At 34.9% G+C, this 19,580-nt stretch overlaps 1 protein-coding gene across 1 annotated transcript in view; it reads right to left on the bottom strand.

The window, feature by feature from the left end:
- Positions 1-19,580, bottom strand: part of BIRC6 (baculoviral IAP repeat containing 6) — a 237,681-nt gene that overhangs the window by 96,168 nt on the left and 121,933 nt on the right. The window contains 9 exon segments of the mRNA XM_047746606.1: positions 669-1,231; positions 5,247-5,374; positions 7,344-7,477; positions 9,322-9,432; positions 11,608-11,734; positions 12,249-12,403; positions 14,576-14,692; positions 16,376-16,529; positions 17,189-17,322. Coding sequence (XP_047602562.1) covers positions 669-1,231; positions 5,247-5,374; positions 7,344-7,477; positions 9,322-9,432; positions 11,608-11,734; positions 12,249-12,403; positions 14,576-14,692; positions 16,376-16,529; positions 17,189-17,322 — 1,623 coding nt within the window.

Here is a 19,580-nt window from a genome sequence, read left to right as displayed (position 1 = left end):
TTAGCTATGCATGGAGAAGAAAGGAAATGGAGAGAAAGTGATGTGTACATAACTACACTTCAAATCATCTAATTAAAAAAAAAAGATATGATGACTATTTCCCTAACACAAAGAATTAAGTAAAAACAGACTGGAATGAATTTTGTCACAATTTACAGAAGTTTAATTATTTGAAAAAAATTAACACAAGACATTATCTTTCAAATAGGCAACAATATAGAAATTTTACATTGGTATGTAGTCACAGAAATTGTTACACTTTGGATAAAATTTTTTATTTCACTTCTTAATAAATAAATAAACCTTACTGGTTCCCTAATACAAAATTTGATGTAGTATCCTTTATCTATAAAATATTAGAGATGTACAATTATAGTTTGTGGTACCTTATTTAGAAGACTTTTTTCTTAATTTATCAAACTATAAGTTATTTGGCTAGTAATTTCCAAAATTTCCATAATTTCCAAAACTCACACTTAAATTCTTCCTAATTTCAGTTTCACTTATTGACAGAAGCCAGTCTGTAAGTTTTCACTTACATAATGCTAAGAAGTTTGCAATAAAGTAGCTTTATACTATAAGGTGATAAAAAATGAATCTATATGTTGCTCAAGAAAAGAGATACAATACCAGGAATAAGTGTAAAATTAAATATTCTCAATACGTACCAATTATCATCGCCATGGCACTGCTATTACACAGGCCCAGAGCAGACAAAATCTGGCTCATAATCTGTTGGTTGGCTAACACTAAGTCAGCGACATATGCAGGTGGTCCTTGACTACTACTACTGCTTCCATTTCCATCTTTGCCTCCTGAGACTTTCTCTTCATCTGAAACGCTGTCTGTTGTGTTGGTGGTCATAGACACTCTTGCACTGTATTCTCTGTTGTCTGAAAGAGGCAGCTGTACTAAGATGTTTACCAGTTTTAACAAATCGAACATGAGCTGATCTCTTGTCATTTCCCCACAAACTGCTTTTGCATCACCTGGACGAATGAGGTTGGCAAAGAGTCCCCCAAAGCATGCTCGAGCACCCACTGAGCTATCAGAGCCACTTCGAGACATGACTTTGTCTGAGCAAGTGATATAGTGGTGCACTAAAAAGGTGACAGACTCTATGACAGCAGAAATAGTACTAATGGAAACAACTTCAAAATTCTGCTCCAGAGTAAATTCTAAGAGCTTTACTTGGGCATCAAGAGGTCCTTGGCCTGTCTGGAAAGCACCCCTGCAGAAAAAGATAAGAAGATTAATAATCCGGTTAAACTTTTTAGAAAGTAACCATCACAACACCAGAAAGCTAGCAATTAAACTCTTGGTATTCACTCTTTCATTTTGCAGCAAATGGTTTCCATCTCTTCCTGAGTCATTCTTACTCTCTTCTCCATTTTACACAAAATAAAAAATGACTTCCTTTCCAAACAGAAAAGGAAAAGACAAGTAAATCAAAGAGGTGATTTTGAAACCCCAGACCAAAATATTTCAGCATTACATGGCACTCCTCATAATGGAATAAACTCTGGTTTTTCATACCCTCAAATGGTGCTGTTTTAAACATTCTCTACTGACTATGATTTTCAAAAATTAAGATTCGGTCAAATAATTCTTATGCATCAAAATTAAATGCTCTCTGGTTTTGCTCATGTCTAAGACATAAAAAGCTGGAAAGAACAGTGCTCCCAAATTAACAAGAGAAATTCAAAGTAGCTATAAAGTCTATAAACCCATTAGACAGCTTAAAATCCATGAGAAGATAGGCACCTCCAAGGAGCACTGGCTCTCCTGTGGCAGAATTTGAGAAGAGACATTGGCAACATTCAAATGAGTAAGAAGAATTCAGCTAAAATATTTAACAACTTGGTACACCCTGGTGTATGCAAGGGTAATAACACAGAACCCTTGGTGTTCAAACCCATTCACAAGCACCCAACCTCCTCAACCCCCTTGCCACACACAATACCCTATACATAAACTCTATTTGGCTGTTCCTGATTTACATACTTTATAATAAACCAGTAAATGTAAGTAAAGTGTTTTTCCTGGGTTCTATGTGTCATTTTTACAAATTATCAAAACTGAAGAGAGTGCTGTGAGAACCTCTAGATTTGTACCCAAATCTGACAGAAGTGTGATAGCCTGGGACCGACTTACAAGTGCCCTCTCAAGTGAGGGCAATCTTATGGGACTGAGGAGTTAAACCTGAGACTCTGAGGCTGACTTTGGAAAGCGTCAGCAAGGGACTGAAGGGGATGGCAAAGCTTTATGTTCGTTCTCTGAAAATATCAGTAATACTGATAAACTTCTAGCAAGAATGACCTATTTAAATAAATAAAAATTATCAAAATTAGAAATGAAAAAAAGGAATCAAACTAGAACCTATCAACATTAAAAGGATAATAAGGAAATAGTATCAATACTTCAACATAGAAGAAATGAACAAATTCCTTCAAGATGCAAACTGCCAAATGTCACTCAAGAAGAAGTAGAAAACCTGAATAATCCTTCACCTATGAAATAAATGGAACATTTTTTCCTACAAGAAAACTCCAGACTCAGTATGCCTCAGTGGCGAAAACTATCAAATATTTAAGTGAGCAGTACTACCAGTTTTATATAATCTCTTCCATAAAATAGAAAAGGGATCCCCCAATTTAGGAGTCTAAAATATATATAAAAGATATATATAATATATAATAATTATATATAATAATATATAAAATATATTAAAATACACACTTTTACATAAAAACTGGACATTATAAGAAAATGCAAACATCCCTCAAAAAAACATAGATTCAAAAATCAATAAAATGTTCACTAATTCCACTCAGCAAGTATGAAAAGGATAAAACCTCATGACCCAGTGAGCATATCCTTCAGTACATATTGATCAACACTTAAAAAAAATAATCGATGTAATTCACCATATTTATAGATCATTCAAGAAATGACACATGATCATTTCAAAAGATACAGAGAAAGCATTTCACAAAATCCAAGTGTAATACATGATTTTTTAAAGCCTTAGCAAATTAAAAACACAAAAAAACCTCCTCAACTTGGTATGAGGCATCTACAAAGGAAGCTACAGCTAGTGACATTTCTACTTCTGAAAGACCTCTACTTTAAGAATGAGAAAAGAAGAGGGCAAATTTAACCACTTCGAACAATCATATTGGAAGTACTAACCAGTACTTAAGAGAGGAGGCAGGGCAGGGCTTAGGGGCTAAGCATAGACATTGGAAAGGAAGAAATGAGACTGTTTTCATTCACTGACCATATGATTGTATATAAAGAAAAATCCAAAGAGGCTATGTAATTTTTCCTACACTGATCTGTAGATCAATGGATTCTCAATCAAAGCCCAGAAGGTTTTCATTTTGGGCAATGCAGACAAGAATCAATAAATATATTCTAAAATTTATGTGGAAAGGCAAAGGAACTAGAACAGCCAAAACAATTCTGAAAAAGGAACAAAGTTGGAAAATCTGCACTACCAGATTTCAAGAAACTATGGAGGTACCAAGGCAATAAGGTATTGGAAAAGTATAGACAGACACAAACATCAGTTCTACAGAATAAAGTCCAGAAACAGTACAAATCAAATATGGTCAACTGATTTTTAAAATGCATACAAAAAGAATTCAATGAAAAAAGCAGTCTTTACAATAAACAGCATAGGAACAATTGGATATCCACAGGCAAAAGAATAAACTTCAACCCAAATGCAACATAAACTTAAATCTAAGAACTAAAACTATAAAATTTCTAGAAGAAAACTGTATCAGATCATTTGTACTGTACTGACCTTGGATTAGGCAAAGAATGTTTCTTAATCACACAAAAATAATATAGAAAGGAAAAGGTTGACAAACAAGTAAGACTTCATCAAAATAGAAAACTTGTTTTTTCAAGGATATTGTTCAAATGAAAATAAAATCCACAGGTTGATAGAAAGTATCTGCAAAACACTTACTTATAAAACTGAATGCCCTCTTTATAATAAGACTGGATATTTCATTTCAGTCATGTAATTAAGTTACCTAAAAGCTCCTAGATAATTTATCAGGAACTAGAGACTTTCTCAAGAAACAGAAAATATGGGGCTCCTGGATGGCTCAGTTGGTTAAGCATCTGAATTTTGATTTTGGCTCAGGTCACGGTCTCAGAGAAGTGAGATCGGGCCCGGGGCCCATGTTGGGCTCAGTGCTGGGCAAGAAGTCTATTTGCAATTCGCTCTCCCCCTCTGCCCCTCCCACCTGCCCCACCCCCATGGGCTCTTGCTCTCTCTCTAAAAAAAATATTTTCATCAGAAAGTAATGTTGATTTTATGAAATGTCTTACAGTATAAAGATAATGATTCACTAATATGATATGTATTACGGTTTTTAACCACTCATGGTCACAATTTATTCTTCTAACATATTGCCTGATTTTGTTAGTAAATTTATTTAGGATTTTTCTATGAGACTGGTATGTAATTATCTTCTTTTTAAAAGTTTTATTTATTTGGGGCGCCTGGGTGGCTCAGTGGGTTAAGCCGCTGCCTTCGGCTCAGGTCATGATCTCGGAGTCCTGGGATCGAGCCCCGCGTCGGGCTCTCTGCTCAGCAGGGAGCCTGCTTCCTCCTCTCTCTCTGCCTGCCTCTCTGCCTGCTTGTGATCTCTCTGTCAAATAAATAAATTAAATCTTTAAAAAAATTTTTTTTATTTATTTGAGAGAGAGAGTATGGGTGGGGAGAGAAGCAGACGCCCACTGAGCAGGGAGCCCAGTGTGGGGCTGAATCCCAGGACCCCAGGATCATGACCTAAACCAAAGGCGGACACTTAACTGACTGAGCCACATAAGCATCCCTGTAATTTTCTTTTTTAAGCTATTTTTTTCAGGTTTTCTTACATACTGGTTTCAAGTAAAATCCTTGGTAGCTTTAATACTCTCTCTGTATTCTAGAACAATTTAAACAGCTTCAATTAAATTTCAGTAATCTACAAAATCATTAAAAGCAAATAGAGATTTGATGCACTATATATCTTTCATAGAGTTCAGGAATCCGAGAGAGCCATAATAAAATGGAATGAAAACAGTCAGGAGAGAAATGGATAAACCCTTAGCCCTTCCCCCTTAATCCCTACTATACTCCTTATCTGTTCCAGACAAATCCCACAACAAATGGTAAGGGAGAGTTTATCCGAAGGATCACATATTACTTCTATAACAGGATCTAAATATCCATTGAAATTTACCTTTCTGTTGAAAGTATATGAATTAGCTTGAGCAAAAATTCACTGAATATTTGAGGACATGTTGAAGAAAGATGCACTTGTAACCGGGTAAGAAATTCTTGCATAGCTTGTGTAGCTGTTGGACCAACCTGAAGAGAATGGAAAATGTTTTACTTATAATTTTTAATGAATAATTCTATAAATGTTATCAAGTGTGAAATCAAGCACTATACTCCTTTAACTTTTCATATAAAGAACAAAAATATAAACAGTGATAGCAGAAAACCAATTAATTTTTTTAGGTCTGAACATATTTAAACTGAAAATCATAAATTCTAGTATCAATAACTTTATCATTATGGTTTAGAACTTACAGCAGGTCTATAGAACTCAAAACAGAAAAAAAAAAAAAAAACACCCGTTACACAAGAAATGCCTTCATAAAGCTTTTCAAAAGTACAAAGAACTTTTGCACTGATTTTCACAAACACACTTATTATCCATTTCACAACAGAAGCACTCAAAGAGGTTAAGTGATCCACAAATGGTCATGCTTCTAATACTACCATGAATGAAAAAAACAAAAGCAGAAAGAAAAATCTCTAAAGGTAAAAACAAACCTGTACCAATTCATAAATGCTTTCCCAAACTTCTGTCTCATCAATGAAAGAAATGGTGAGAACCACACTAAGTAACATGAGGTATGTTTTTGAGCGTTTTATAACACCTCTCCATGTGATTTTATTCTACCCCTATTTGCTATGATCATAAAAACCGGCAGGAGTTTTGGTAAAATAAAATGTAATATAATTCTTGAAACTGTTTTAAAGTTAGACAAACTTAATTTCTAATACTGAGCACATAAATCATAGCATGCTTAACCAAACTTCCTGCATACAATGAAGAAATCAGAGGAAAGTTTGATTTTCAGTAACTTTACTCTGCCTTTAAAAAACCAAAAGCGGGAAGAAAACAACTCTATTTTATACAATAGCATGCTCTCCAACACCTAGATCTACTGCTAGTAAGTTGTGTAATTGTGGGCAATGCAGATAATGCACTTTTCTTATATGTAAAATAATGAAGTTATTACAATCAATGATCCCAGGAATCTTCATTATCCAAATTCATGTATCTCTAATCCCTTGATAATAGGCCTCTGCTTCCACCAACATTCTGGCCCCACCTAACTATAATAGTTTCTGCTCTTATTTTCATCCTTCTGTCATTTGTTTTATTGCGATCTGCAAAATGAAAAGTATATGTGGTATAAGAGTACTGACTAAACATATCCAACAGAATTTAAGCTGTAAGAAGTAAGAGACTTGGTTTGGTAAGACTTATATCCCCAGCGCCTAGAACAATACCTGGACCCAGCACAGAGAAGCCTCTTAAAAGCTTGCTGAATAAATGAAACATTAGAAAGGATGGTACTATTACATAGCTAAATGAGAATTTGTCTAATGGCAAATCCAGAGAAGAATTTAAGAAGGTGAGTTTAAAAAGACAGTTATGTTGCATAACCTGCACTGAAAAGACACCATCAACACAAAATATGTATTTTACATAAAAAGAAATAAAATGAAGTAGAAATATTTTACAAACAGTACAGTGTAACAAGACATTAATTGATATAAAGGAAGCTTATAGTAAGACTAAAAATGTTTGGAAGTTCTGAGCAATACTTCTTGTTATTTTTTCGTTCAACAATATATTTAATATTTCAAAATAACTAAGAGGTAAATTATCAATCTTGACATAGAGGTCATTAAAATGGTACATTATTTGTAAAACCTTTATTCATTCTAAAATTTCTGAAATGCTTCCCTTTCAGGTATTTTTTCAGAATATTTCTTAAATCATCCAAAATTAATGCCAAAAATACATACCTACATAAAAATCCAGTAAAAATTCAAAAGAAAATTTACTACCTCCTATGCTTCAGTTTCAATATAGCTATTATATATTATACAAAACATTTTATATTACATTGATATATAAAATACTAACAGTACCTTAGCAATAAAAATTTTACATATTAGGCGCATTTAGTTTTTCTTTACGAAAGTGTTTATTGAATAATCTGGGCCTATCACTAGTTTTCAAAAGTCATTGTACCTGCGGACTGTGTTGATTTGTTCCATGTGGACTGGTGCCAGAAAGAAATTTCACCAAGACATGAATCAGGTTTGGATCTGAAACCAGCAGATGAGCAGTACTCTCCTGAGTTGCGATGGCATTGCTTGAACCCGCTGTAAAACATTTAAAAAAAAAAAAAAAAAAAAAAGCTTTTTACAAATGGACCCTAAAACAAAAGAAATACAGTATATAAAGTATCTTTTGGTTTCAAGGAAAACTCACAACTTCCTGGAAGTTAGGGGTTTCTTCGTTTGTTTTGTTTTGTTTTTAAGATTTTATTCATTTATTTCAGACAGTGAGAGAGAGGACAGCGAACACCAGAGAGGCAAGGGGGAGAGGAAGAAGCAGACTCCCTGCCGAGCAGTGAGCCAGATGCAAGGGTTCATGACTGGAGCCAAAAGCAGACGCTAACAGACTGAGCCACCCAGGCACCCTGGGAGTTAGTTTATTAAAAGGGTCTGATTTTCTACTGTATTGACTAGGTTGGACTCATTCCCTATTTTCATCCATCTTCCTTCTCTTATCTATTAAAAAAAATAGCTGGTTTAATGTGCATCTTATTTAGTATACAGTCAAGTGGAAAACAAGTAATTAAATGCTTACTGACCTTTTGATGAGCCTGTTCTTAGTAATTATTTCCCTCTTTCAGCAATAGGGGTCTACTTATTGGGTAAATCTTTTTTTTTTTAATAAATTTTAAAAGATTTTATTTATTTATTTGACAGAGACAAAGTGAAAGAGGGAACACAAGAGGGAACACAAGGGTGGGTGGGGGAAGGAGAAGCAGGCTTTCCGCTGAGTAGGGAGCCCCATGCAGGACTTGATCTCAAGACCCTGAGATCATGACCTAAGCTGAAGGTAGACACTTAATGACTGAGCCACCCAGGCGCCCCCTTTTCGGGTAAATCTCAACGCTGCTTTCTAAGATAAATACAGGCAACAACAACTCACTTTTGCACATCAGTAGTATAATGGCTGTACACTGTTAAATGATACACACGTAACACACCAGTTTTCTGAACGGAATAAAATATCCTTTGAGTTAAATCTATCTTTAATATGATGAGACAGTGATGTTTCTGATCCCATATTTGGAGAACAGATTCCAGACGAAAAAAACGGAATAGCACTTTGATGCTAAACAGTGATTTAAAACTGACACATTTTATCAATGTGGCAGAGCTTTCTATTTAATGAAATTAATCTCAAACAGAATGGGGATGAAATTTACCCACCTCTTATCATAAGGTATAGACAGAATGATTTCAATTCATAAATGGCTAGTCTTTACTGTCTACTGTGAACTTTCATCCCTACCTCACAACAATCTCAAGAATCCCAGATAAAACCCAAACCTAAATGTGAAAAATAAAACCAACAGGCACTATAGAAGATAATGTAGGATTATCTTCATGACTTCAGGATACATAAAGCCTTAGAAAGCACTAAAAGTTCTAGCTAAAAAGATGCAGAAATTATTTTACTATCTTAATTATAATGAAGAAAATGGGGTGGAGTAAGGGAAGTGGGAAACCTAGTACCACAATCTGAGAAAAAGCAATTCCATTCTATGAATAGAGCTTTTAGATGGGGTAAACTAATCATGCATGTTCTTTATATAATAAATCATTTTTTAAGCATAAAGCTACTTTAAAAAAAATAACATAAAAGAGTAAACATTTGATTTTTGTACTCTAAAAGCAATCAGTTTCATTTTAAGAAGTAGTAAGCTTTTAGAAAGCAAAACTACGATAGAACTCATGATGGTAGATGAGAGTATATTATCAAAGTAAGAACAAAGCCTAAGATACCTAAGAACAAAATCAGAAGAGGTATAGTCAAATAAGGAACTTAATCTTCTCATGACTGTATCACTTCTTGGAAAAATCTTAAGAATGTGAGAGTAAGAATAAAGAGGTATAGGTCAGAGATTAAAAGAATAAATGTTTGCACTTACGGTTAAGCTGCATATTTGTCATGAGTGTTAGACTGTGAAGCACAAGGCACCATGTCCGGAGCAAAGTGTTGGGATACCAAGCTAACACGGTGAGAAAGCTGGTTATTGAGGCTATAGAGAAAAGAAAAAGGGGAAGAACTTTTAATTAAGGCAAATCATACATTTATTAAGAATTAAAAATAAAACAAAAAAATGTAAAATTATGACACTATTTCCTTCAATCAATTCACTACCCAGTGTCCTCAAAACATAGAAATGAAAAGAATTCCCCATTAACGATCACTAAAAATTAAGAGTTAATAATATTTTATGGCTAAGTTTAAAACTCAGCCCACAACATATAAGCTGTTATCACTATAAAGTGTTGTCCTTTTCAAACTACAGGCACTTCTACCACAACATAGTTTACTTTACTAAAAATCTTCAGATTCTTCAAGACCAAAACCTGAAAATAGTAGAGCGGATTGGAAAAACAAGGATGAGGTAAGACCGCTGAAAACCAATGCAACTTTGCAACGAAAGCACAAACTAGAATAATTAGGTTACTTGCAAGGTCCGAGTCAAAAGTGCTTATGGCAGGTGGAGAAGCCAAAGAAGTTATTCACAATGCACGAACATAATACAGTGCCCAGATTCTGCTCTAAAAAGCCCCTCTAAAAATGGCTGATTCCAGATTTCAGGCTGAAATATACAAAGACTGGAATATTTATCACACTGAAAGCTAACAAAAGCATAATATGTATATAAAGACAAGAACAATTAAGAAAGGAGCACCTCATTGGCCACAAATGGCAAAATTTCAGCATCAATAAGCACAATTATAACTAAAACAAAAAAATATTTTAAAAACCATAAACTTATACAGATACTTATTAAAGAAACTAAATGATCATGCATGTAGACTGCTTGTGAACCAATTCAAATTAAAAACTAAAAAACTAAATAACTAAATAAATAAATAATTCTGGCATTTCCCCTTCCTCTATTATACAAACTACAAACAGAGGGTGACATAATAGCCTATGAAAGGGATTTACTCTTTACGGAAGTATTTCAACTAAAATAAAGTGATAGAATTAGACTATCATTTTGAAGCCTCTAATGAATTATTAATGGCATGAGCATCACTGTCTTAAAATGTAAAAAGAGAGGCAACCTAGGAAACTGCCTTTAAAAAAAAAATCAGATTAAGCTCCAGGTCTAGCTTCCAATTTATAGAAAATCAACAGAATATCATGAAGATACAATCACTAAAAATTAGGACCCTGGAAATCCTGAAAGACAAAGACCAAACTTCTTTGATAAATGGCTTTGTTAAGGGGATAAAAAAGACATGGAGGGACCTATACACATTAAGAGGAATTAAAGAAAAATTTAAAATATGCGGATCTTATATGGATCCTATTTCAAATTTTAAAAATTTTATAACATTTGAAGCAACTGGAAATTTGAATACGAACCAGTTATCTAATGACAATAATGAACAGTTATTTTACCTTTTACTCGTCAACTATTGTTTATGTGTAACATTTTCACAATAACAAAGTTGAAAATAACAATGGGAGCACAGTTTATAATTATTATTAGTGCTGTGGAAGAGAGAAAAACCCATTAATTACCAGGGCTGGCTCTTGCCAAGACAACACAGATATAAGTGGGATGGTGTGAGCCAGTGGGGCTGTCACTGGGAGGAAAGACAAGGCTACGAGAGCCATGCAAAATACAGAAAGCACCCCTGAAAGGGAGAAAGCACCAGAAACAAATGATTGCTTACACTTTTCTTAAAATGTAACAAAAAGAGATTTCTGCAGGCAGAACTAAAGGCTAATTCTATTTCTGCAGAAGGATATTATTTTACTCCCATTATTTTCACTCTTGCATTTGTCAAAAACAAAAACAAGAAAACCCCAAAAGCTAATTAATACAACTTCTACAGGAAATGGGACATCCTTCTCCAAATTATCAATTCTCTTGGGGCTGATTCACATTTTTACGAAATACCAGCACCAACAGAACAGCTCATGAACAAGATGGTATTTTTCTGGAAATACAAAGATTATCACTGCAAATTGTAGTTACACATGGGCACAAGATAATACAAACCAGAGAAAAGGTTTTTTGTTCTCTTTCCTGAAAATTATTAAGTCAATGTATAAAGAAAAAGTTTTTTTCCCACTAAAACATTATAAACCTAATGACAAACAAAGATTAGGTAATATTAACCTAACTGTTGCCTTTTAAGTTTATTTGTGCTATCTTAATAATTTTCCTTCTAATAAATCTTACCCTGATTTAATGAAATGACAGGTACTCGATTAGCATTATATAAAAAAATGTCTGCTCCATTTTCTTTGTTTCCAGATGAACTAGAATTCAGGCTCAATGTGAGCCACAACTGGAGAAGTGATTCCAACTGAAAAAGAATAAAAATTGACGGGGGGGGGGGGGGGGGGGGGGCAAACAAAAATACTGATTATAAATGAAATACTATTTAAACAAAAATCTTACGAATGAATCCCTTTGAGTAATTAATTTTTCTATTAAATATTTCCTCTGGTTACTTCAAGTCAGTTGGCAAGCAAACATATCTTAAAATTCTTGATGAAACAAAATTTAAACTTAATTAAAATTTATAATTTACCTAATACATATAGTTTTCTAAATTAAAATAAGTGATTCAAATCTTTAAATACCAGTGTATGTAAAACATATAACCGGAACTACAGTAATAAATCTTAAAAATCATAAAAATTATAAATAACCTATCACTGAGGATCTGTGGTTACCAAAGGATATCCAATATTTTTCCATCTGAGATAATGAATAAATCATCCCTGTCAGGTTGAGAAAGATCTCCCCAGTTATTTTCATCTTTTACTAGGCTGTCAATAACGTGTAAAGTTACACCATTTCTCCTGAAGTCATACCTGCACATGATGGACTTGAAGCATGGAAAAAAGTTTGTTGAAACAAACATTTAACATTGGGACAGATGATAACTGTATAATAAGCTGGTTGGATTGGTTCGCTGCTTGTAAACCCCCTAGAAGTGAATCATCTGTTCCAGTGGGAGACTGTGATACTGAAAATTAAACACAATTATGATTTTATCACAAAGTATCAGGAGAAATGCTCACTAGCTATTAGTATGTACAGGTAAGTGAAAATCTTTAAAAACTTTTTTTAATTGCATTCCTAAGAATGGTTGATGATTGTATTATTTGAAAATTTGTTTTTGCAACATTACCCAAAAGTCAAAAAGATAATCACCAATGAGAGAAGTTCCCCAGTTCACAGCATTGGTACATCAAAGAACAAAACCTTACTCTCTAGCAATTTTTATTTTCTATGTTTTTCTAATTAATAAATTAGGAAAAGGAAGAAAAATAAGATTTTAACTAATTCTTATGGAAGTAGTTTTAGAATAATTTAGACTCAAGTCCACTGATTCTTAACTTTGATTATACATTAAAATTATCTGGGAAGCATTAAAAAATTCTGATGTCCAAGTCACACACCAAACTAATAAATGAGTATACATTCATGGGGAGGAGAGAACTACATGAGTTCTAAGAGAGGTTTTTCACATATTTAAGAGTTATTATATTAAAAGGGGACACAGTTCTGAACAGAACAATAATCAAAAGACATAATATGAAGAGAAACATAAAAATTACAAAATCATCTTCTAATAAATTGTTTTAAACAAGAAATGTCTATCAAAGCAAAGGACTACTTAGGTCAGTACTGAGTTGCTTGTGGTTGTGGAGAGGCTGGCCCAACAAAAGAGATCCCTCCATTACATAAGAGGTAACATACAATAATACTAGTGTACCAATACCAGGATCATAGAAACTAGACCTTTTCTTCAGTTTTTCGCTTTTCTATATACTGCCTAAGGTAAGAAATAAATGAAAACCACAAAGTGAAAGAACTCAATTTGACACAGAAATGTCTAAAAACCCAAATTTCTCTAACGCAGCATGAACTCCCTTTCACAGGGGAAGAACATGATGCTCTTCCATGGTTGTAACTAGTACATCTACCCTTTTACTCACCATGCTCCAGAGAAGATCAATAATTTGTAGGCCTAAGAAAAATAAAAACACCACTATCTGCTTAGCACAGCTCCTCAATCTTCTGTCTTTGTGAGACAGGCTGCTATCTATCTTAACTGATAGGAGGCGATCTACCCCAGTCTAGCGTTCTACTTCAGCAAACGACTGCCTAATGATCAAAACAGGCAGGCCTCCTGGTTTAGATATGGACTATGGCTACTTTATTGCTACCAAGTCAGAGTTGTGTAGTTACAACACACACTGTACAGCTGAGAAAGCCTAAAATATTTACTATCTGGTTCTTTATTAAAACATTTGCCTTCCTTTGAGGTACATAATTAGGTAGTAAATCCTCTCAGTTCAGCAGTTCCATGAGGCCCATATATATCTCTTCCATCCTAGTCTTTGAGGACGATAAAGATGCCACTGAGTAGTGCCCCCTTATCTGGGGTTCCGCTCTCCATGGTTTCTGGTTTCTGTTATCAGCAGGCATTGCAGTCAGGTCAAGAGTAGCCTAACACCCCATCACAACACCTCCATCATTTACCTCACTTCATCATGCAGGCTTTTATCATCAAACATCACCACCAGAAAGGTGATTTTGAGAAAGACCACGTTCACATCTTTACTACCATACATGATTATAATTATTTTATTATTGTTGTTAATTTCTTACTGTGCCTAATTTATAAATCAAACTTTATCACAGGCATTTATGTAGAGAAAAAAATATGGTATATATAGGTGTCAGTGCTATCTGTGATTTCAGGCATCCATTGGGGGTCTTGAACCATCTCTCTCCCAGAAAAGGGGTAATTATTGTATGTAAAATCCCACTTTATCATAAATGTGGATATAATGCAATGAACTCCCAGGCTAACTGCTAGCTAAGCAGACAACTCATTAACCTCACAACACAATAACAAAAACATCATTCAGGTTTTTGGACTGAAAGTAAGCATACTACTACATGGAGGTATTTTGTTCCCCCTCCACTTTCCCAATTTATTAATTAATACTTTGTCTTATTGCTCAACTTGCTACTAACTAGGTGAGGGAGAAGTGCTATATACATAGCCCACTCAGACTCACACCACACATGGAATTTAAACATCTGTCCTTGCTGAATGCATTTAAAAATTATTAAGAGATAAATGATTCATGGCAATACTCTAAGAATGGTGATTTTCACTTACAGGTAGGAGATGTATTTGTTAATGCTTGTAAAATGGAATCTGCTTCCAGGGTAGACATCATTTTCAACATAAGTTCTGCTTGCTGTTCAAGTCCAACTTCAAGGCGAGCATCCAGGGCTACAAAAAGCAATTCAAAGAAATAGAGCTATTTTCTAATTGTTACTCATGGCCTACTTCCTACAATAAAATTTTGACATTCAAATGCAAAATAGGGTAAAGAGTGTGTCCTCATGTTAGAAAACCTGTCAGGGAGTATCACCACAGCAGGTACCAACATCTGTGCAAAGGAGGCTAAATGAAGTAATGATAATGAAATGAAGTTAAGGATAATGAGAACCAGGTTCCTCAAGGTCAGAGAAAAGAGATACAAATATGGAGAGGGAGTATGTTAAAATGAACTCTAGGTAATATTACACTGTATGTTAACTAACTGGAATATGAATAAAAAATTTTTAAAAAGTAAAATGAAGCCTATAGAGTTAGATTACAGCCAAATATATCGACATGAACTCAAGGCATTCTAGATAAAAAGGCAGATATAGAAATATAGATGCAAATGTGTATAAACACACATGTTCCCTAGATCTGTCCACCAAGAGGGCAGAGAAACAGCCACCAAAATAGTTAAGTATACCTAGCACCCAAATTTTGGCTTCTTAATCACATTCTTCCATTAAAAGGTTTTGAAAAACCCTTCTCCTTGCTGAAGTAGTTAATTCCCAGTCTGGGGAAGGAAAAGGAAATAATGAGCCTGGGGCATCTTTTTGTGCCAGAAAACAAGGAAAGAGGAGACAGATAAGCGAAGGGAGATCCATCCCACTGGTCAAATCTGGGACAATCAGAACATCAAAACAAAAAATGAAAACACTGTGAATGTACTTAATGCCATGGAACTGTATACTTAAAAATGCTTAAAATGGTATATTTTACGTTATATTTTACTTTAATAAAAACTAAGCAAAATAAATAACAAATGATGACCCACTGAATAAAACAGGAAACCATGGATCTACTTAAAATCAATGAATAGACTAATTAAAAAAAAAAAAAAAAGAACAGTTTCCAAGTATCATTCTCCCACATCCACAAAAGTTCTTTACCCAGGGGAAAAGAGTAACTTTACAATGGAGAAGACTGGCACACATCTCCGTAAATCAAGTAATTAAACTTCAAATCACTGATCAGGGAACAAATTTAAATCATAAACCAACTAACAGAATGCATTAAGAAAACCTGAGCATTACACTTCAAATACTTTTGGTAACGATACATGACCACAATCTAATCATGAGGAAATAGGACACAACCACAAATTTTGAGGGACATTTTACAAAATAACTGGCCTGGAATCTTCAAAAGCATTAAGGCCATGAAAATGAACTCTGAATTGCTGCAGGCTGAATGAGACTGAAGATCTATGACAATTAAATGCAAGGCATAATTTTGCTTTGAATCCCTTTGCATAAAGGGCTTTATTTAAACACAACTGCTGAAACCTGAATGAAGTGTAAGTGTTATATAGTACTAATGTTAATTTCCTAATTCTGGAAGAATGTGCTTCCTCGGGCGCCTAGGTGTCTCAGTGGGTTAAGCCTCTGCCTTCAGCTCAGGTCATGATCTCAGGGTCCTGGGATCGAGCCCCACATTGGGCTCTGACTGAGCAGGGAGCCTATTTCCCCTCTCTCTTTGCCTGCCTCTCTCCCTACATGTGATCTCTCTCTCTGTCAAATAAATAAATAAAATCTCTAAAAGAAGAAGAAGAGGGAGTAGCACATGACTTAAAATTTAACACACACTTACCCTGAGATACTGAAACACTAACTGTCTGTGATCCATTCTTCTCTGTGTTTGCAGGTGGCTTTGCTACAGGAATTCCAAGACCTCCAATGTAAGGGTTGTAATTGTAGGTGCCATAATCAGCACCCCAATAGTCATACCATGTACTGCTTATTGGCTTAAAAGAGTGGAAAAAAAATGGTGGTTCATTTTTACCTCTTCACCAAGAGTGACATTATTTACACTTTCTAAACTCAAATAGGGCTACAAAATAAACATTCTCCCCTACCCTTTAAATCACTAAAACACACATATGATCTTAACGATCTATTGGAATAGAACAGTAATATTCTCTTCATTTTATACCAAACTTTTAAAATACCTTATTTATTTAGAACCTGAGAGATAAAATCAGCATCCTTAAAAAAAAAATCTCTTACACAAAAAGCAGCAATATAAAGTATTAGGGGTATATCTCTTTCAGAAAACATTGAAGCTAATACAGAAGTAGAATCTGAAATAAACTGGCCTTAGAGGGGCTTAAATGCTGCTTGAAATTTAGTAACCTATAACTAAATTTCCCCATGCCTATTACTGGTTCTTACTAATATATAAGACAATAATAGTGGCAACATTAATAAAAGGGTACAATTTTTCCTTATACTATTCTACTGGTATTATAAAAAAACTACCAAAGGACCTATAGCAGAATAATGAATTTTGAGAACACTGAATAATGGACAGCATTACATGATAAATATGTGTAATTTGTTTTAAGTGATTAAGCCAAAAGTTATAAAATGAAATATTTTAATTGCAAAGAACAGCGAATCATACCTTAAAAACTTTGGCTGCAAGAGGATCCTTTTCCAAATCAATATCTAAAGGATCAATGTCAACTTCCATTAGATCTTGAAGTAGCTCAAGATCAATTTCTTTATCTTTTTCCAAAGAAGAAAGAGGAGGTGCACCTTCAAATAATTGAAAATGATTTTGAGAGAGTATGCAACATGAAATGTAACCAATATATTGCTTTTATTTATAGGAAAAGTTATTTTACTTGTATGTGACATGTTTCTATTGCTTTAAAAATCTCTTAATTTTTATACTTGACAATTAAACAACAGTAAATATACAAATGTACTACTCTAGAACATACAAGTAAAAACACCATGCAGTAATATTTGATTTCCCCGGGAAAAAAGACCATGGAATTAGCTCTTACTGAATTAGGCTGCATAAACTTTGTTATTGAAAATGATCATTACCCATTGCTAGAATGAACATTACTCATTTTACTGCCTCCAATATGTAAAGCACTACATTACATCCACAATCAGAAAATGATACCCTGTATTAAAGTGAAAAGCAAAGAGAATTTAAGTCACATGACTGTTATTCACCTTTTTTTTCTTGCCTTTGATCATCTTTATTCAAAATTAGCTATCCAAAATGATCTGACAATTATACAACAAACAAATTTCAGTTTTTATACAGCAAGCTTTTCTTCTATGGTAGGTTTCTCTTCTGCAGATTTCTTTGCAGCTGCTGGTTTCTTGGTAGCTGCAGCGTTTTTGCTTTTGTTTTTTTCTGCAAAAGGTTTCTTCTGCTTCTTCACACCCTTCACACTAACAGCTTTCTTTCCCTTCTTCCCCTTCACAGGCTTCTTACCTGGAACCCCTTTCTCATCTGACTTGGCTTCTGAGGCTGCTGCCACCTTATCCATCCAGAACTTATGACTCTTGGCCTGGCAAGGAATGGTGTTCTGGCACATGGTCTTTGCACGGGGGTTTAGCTTCAACAGGATGCTTGGGTTTTTCAGTGGATTCTTCTTCAGGACTCTGTGATGAATCCTCTGGCACGGCGCTCAGAGGGCTCTTTGGATCTCTGGGCTTTTCAAGATTCTGCTAAGTAGTGTATTAAGCATCTTGTGCATGGGAAGGTTGTTATTCCTCTTGAAGGAGGCAGTCTTATGCCAAGTGCCATAGAGATGGTCTACTTGCAGAGTACTTTCAGTCCAAATGCAGAAACATCAGACATGCCCATCAGGGGCAAGTTTCAAAATGTTTCAATTTGCCTACATTAAGTAAAGTAATTCCAGAGATGGTTCTGAAGGCCTTGATGATACCAGTGTCCTCATTATAGATGATGCAGATCCCCTATGCTGTATACAACGATGGTTTCTCATTTTGCTCTTGCCAGCTCTCATTCACTAAGAGTCACAGACTTTTCCGATACCATTCTAGGCTTTAAGTTTTTTAAGCAATATAAACTCCTTGGTCCTCTTGCAGCCACCAACTTTATCTACAAACACCAAAGGAAGTTCAGGAACTTCCTCAATACCATGACTTTTAGAAATGACCAGTGCTGGTAAGGCCAAGGCAGCCTGGGCAGAGCAAATGGCATATCATTTCCGTGTCATGTTCACTCTGGGATGCCAATGGCACCAGATTTTGTCTGGTGCAAACATGCATGCCCCATAACACATACTTCTAAAAGCACCCTTGGCAGAACAGTGAGTCCCACTACCTCAAACTCTGCCAGTATCCCAAGACTCAGCACTGGTTTATGACTTGTTAATTCACTAACAGCTGTGTGTTGATTTTGCGCAAGCTGGTATGAACAAAGTTCACAAGATCAGGTCAAATGGGAGCCTTGAACACAGGAGGCAAAGTAACATTCTTGCCAGATGATTCCCCCTTTTCAGAGTACGTTGATATCAGTGATGAGCACACGCCATCATAGGATTAGGAAAGAGAGAGTCATGCTCTCAACCTGGTAGTTCCTATAGGAAAAGCTGCTAATCACCTTATTTTTCTATTCTGAATTAGAAATTCTTTTGCTCTCAGATGTCTCAAAGTTCATAACTAAACTTCTATGCTTTAAATAAACCCTACTGGGCACCTGGGTGGCTCAGTGGGTTGGGCCTCTGCCTTCAGCTGCGGTCATGGTCTCAGGATCCTGGGATGGAGCCCCGCATTGGGCTCTCTGCTCAGCAGGGAGCCTGCTTCCCCCTCCCTCTCTCGCCTGCCTCTCTGCCTACTTGTGTTCTCTCTCTGTCAAATAAATAAAAATCTTTAAAAAAAAATTTTTTTTAAATAAAATAAATAAATAAATAAACCTTACTTTCCCATCCTTCTCACCCCTTATTCAACATATATTTATAGAACACCTAGCACATGCCAGCCTATACTAGGGTATGAGTATGTGAAGATTAATAAAACAAATT

This window comes from Lutra lutra, chromosome 9 (assembly GCF_902655055.1).
Source record: "Lutra lutra chromosome 9, mLutLut1.2, whole genome shotgun sequence".
NCBI classification, from domain to species: domain Eukaryota; kingdom Metazoa; phylum Chordata; class Mammalia; order Carnivora; family Mustelidae; genus Lutra; species Lutra lutra.
Note: the sequence above shows the minus strand (reverse complement) of the source record. Positions and strands in the feature narration are given on the sequence as shown.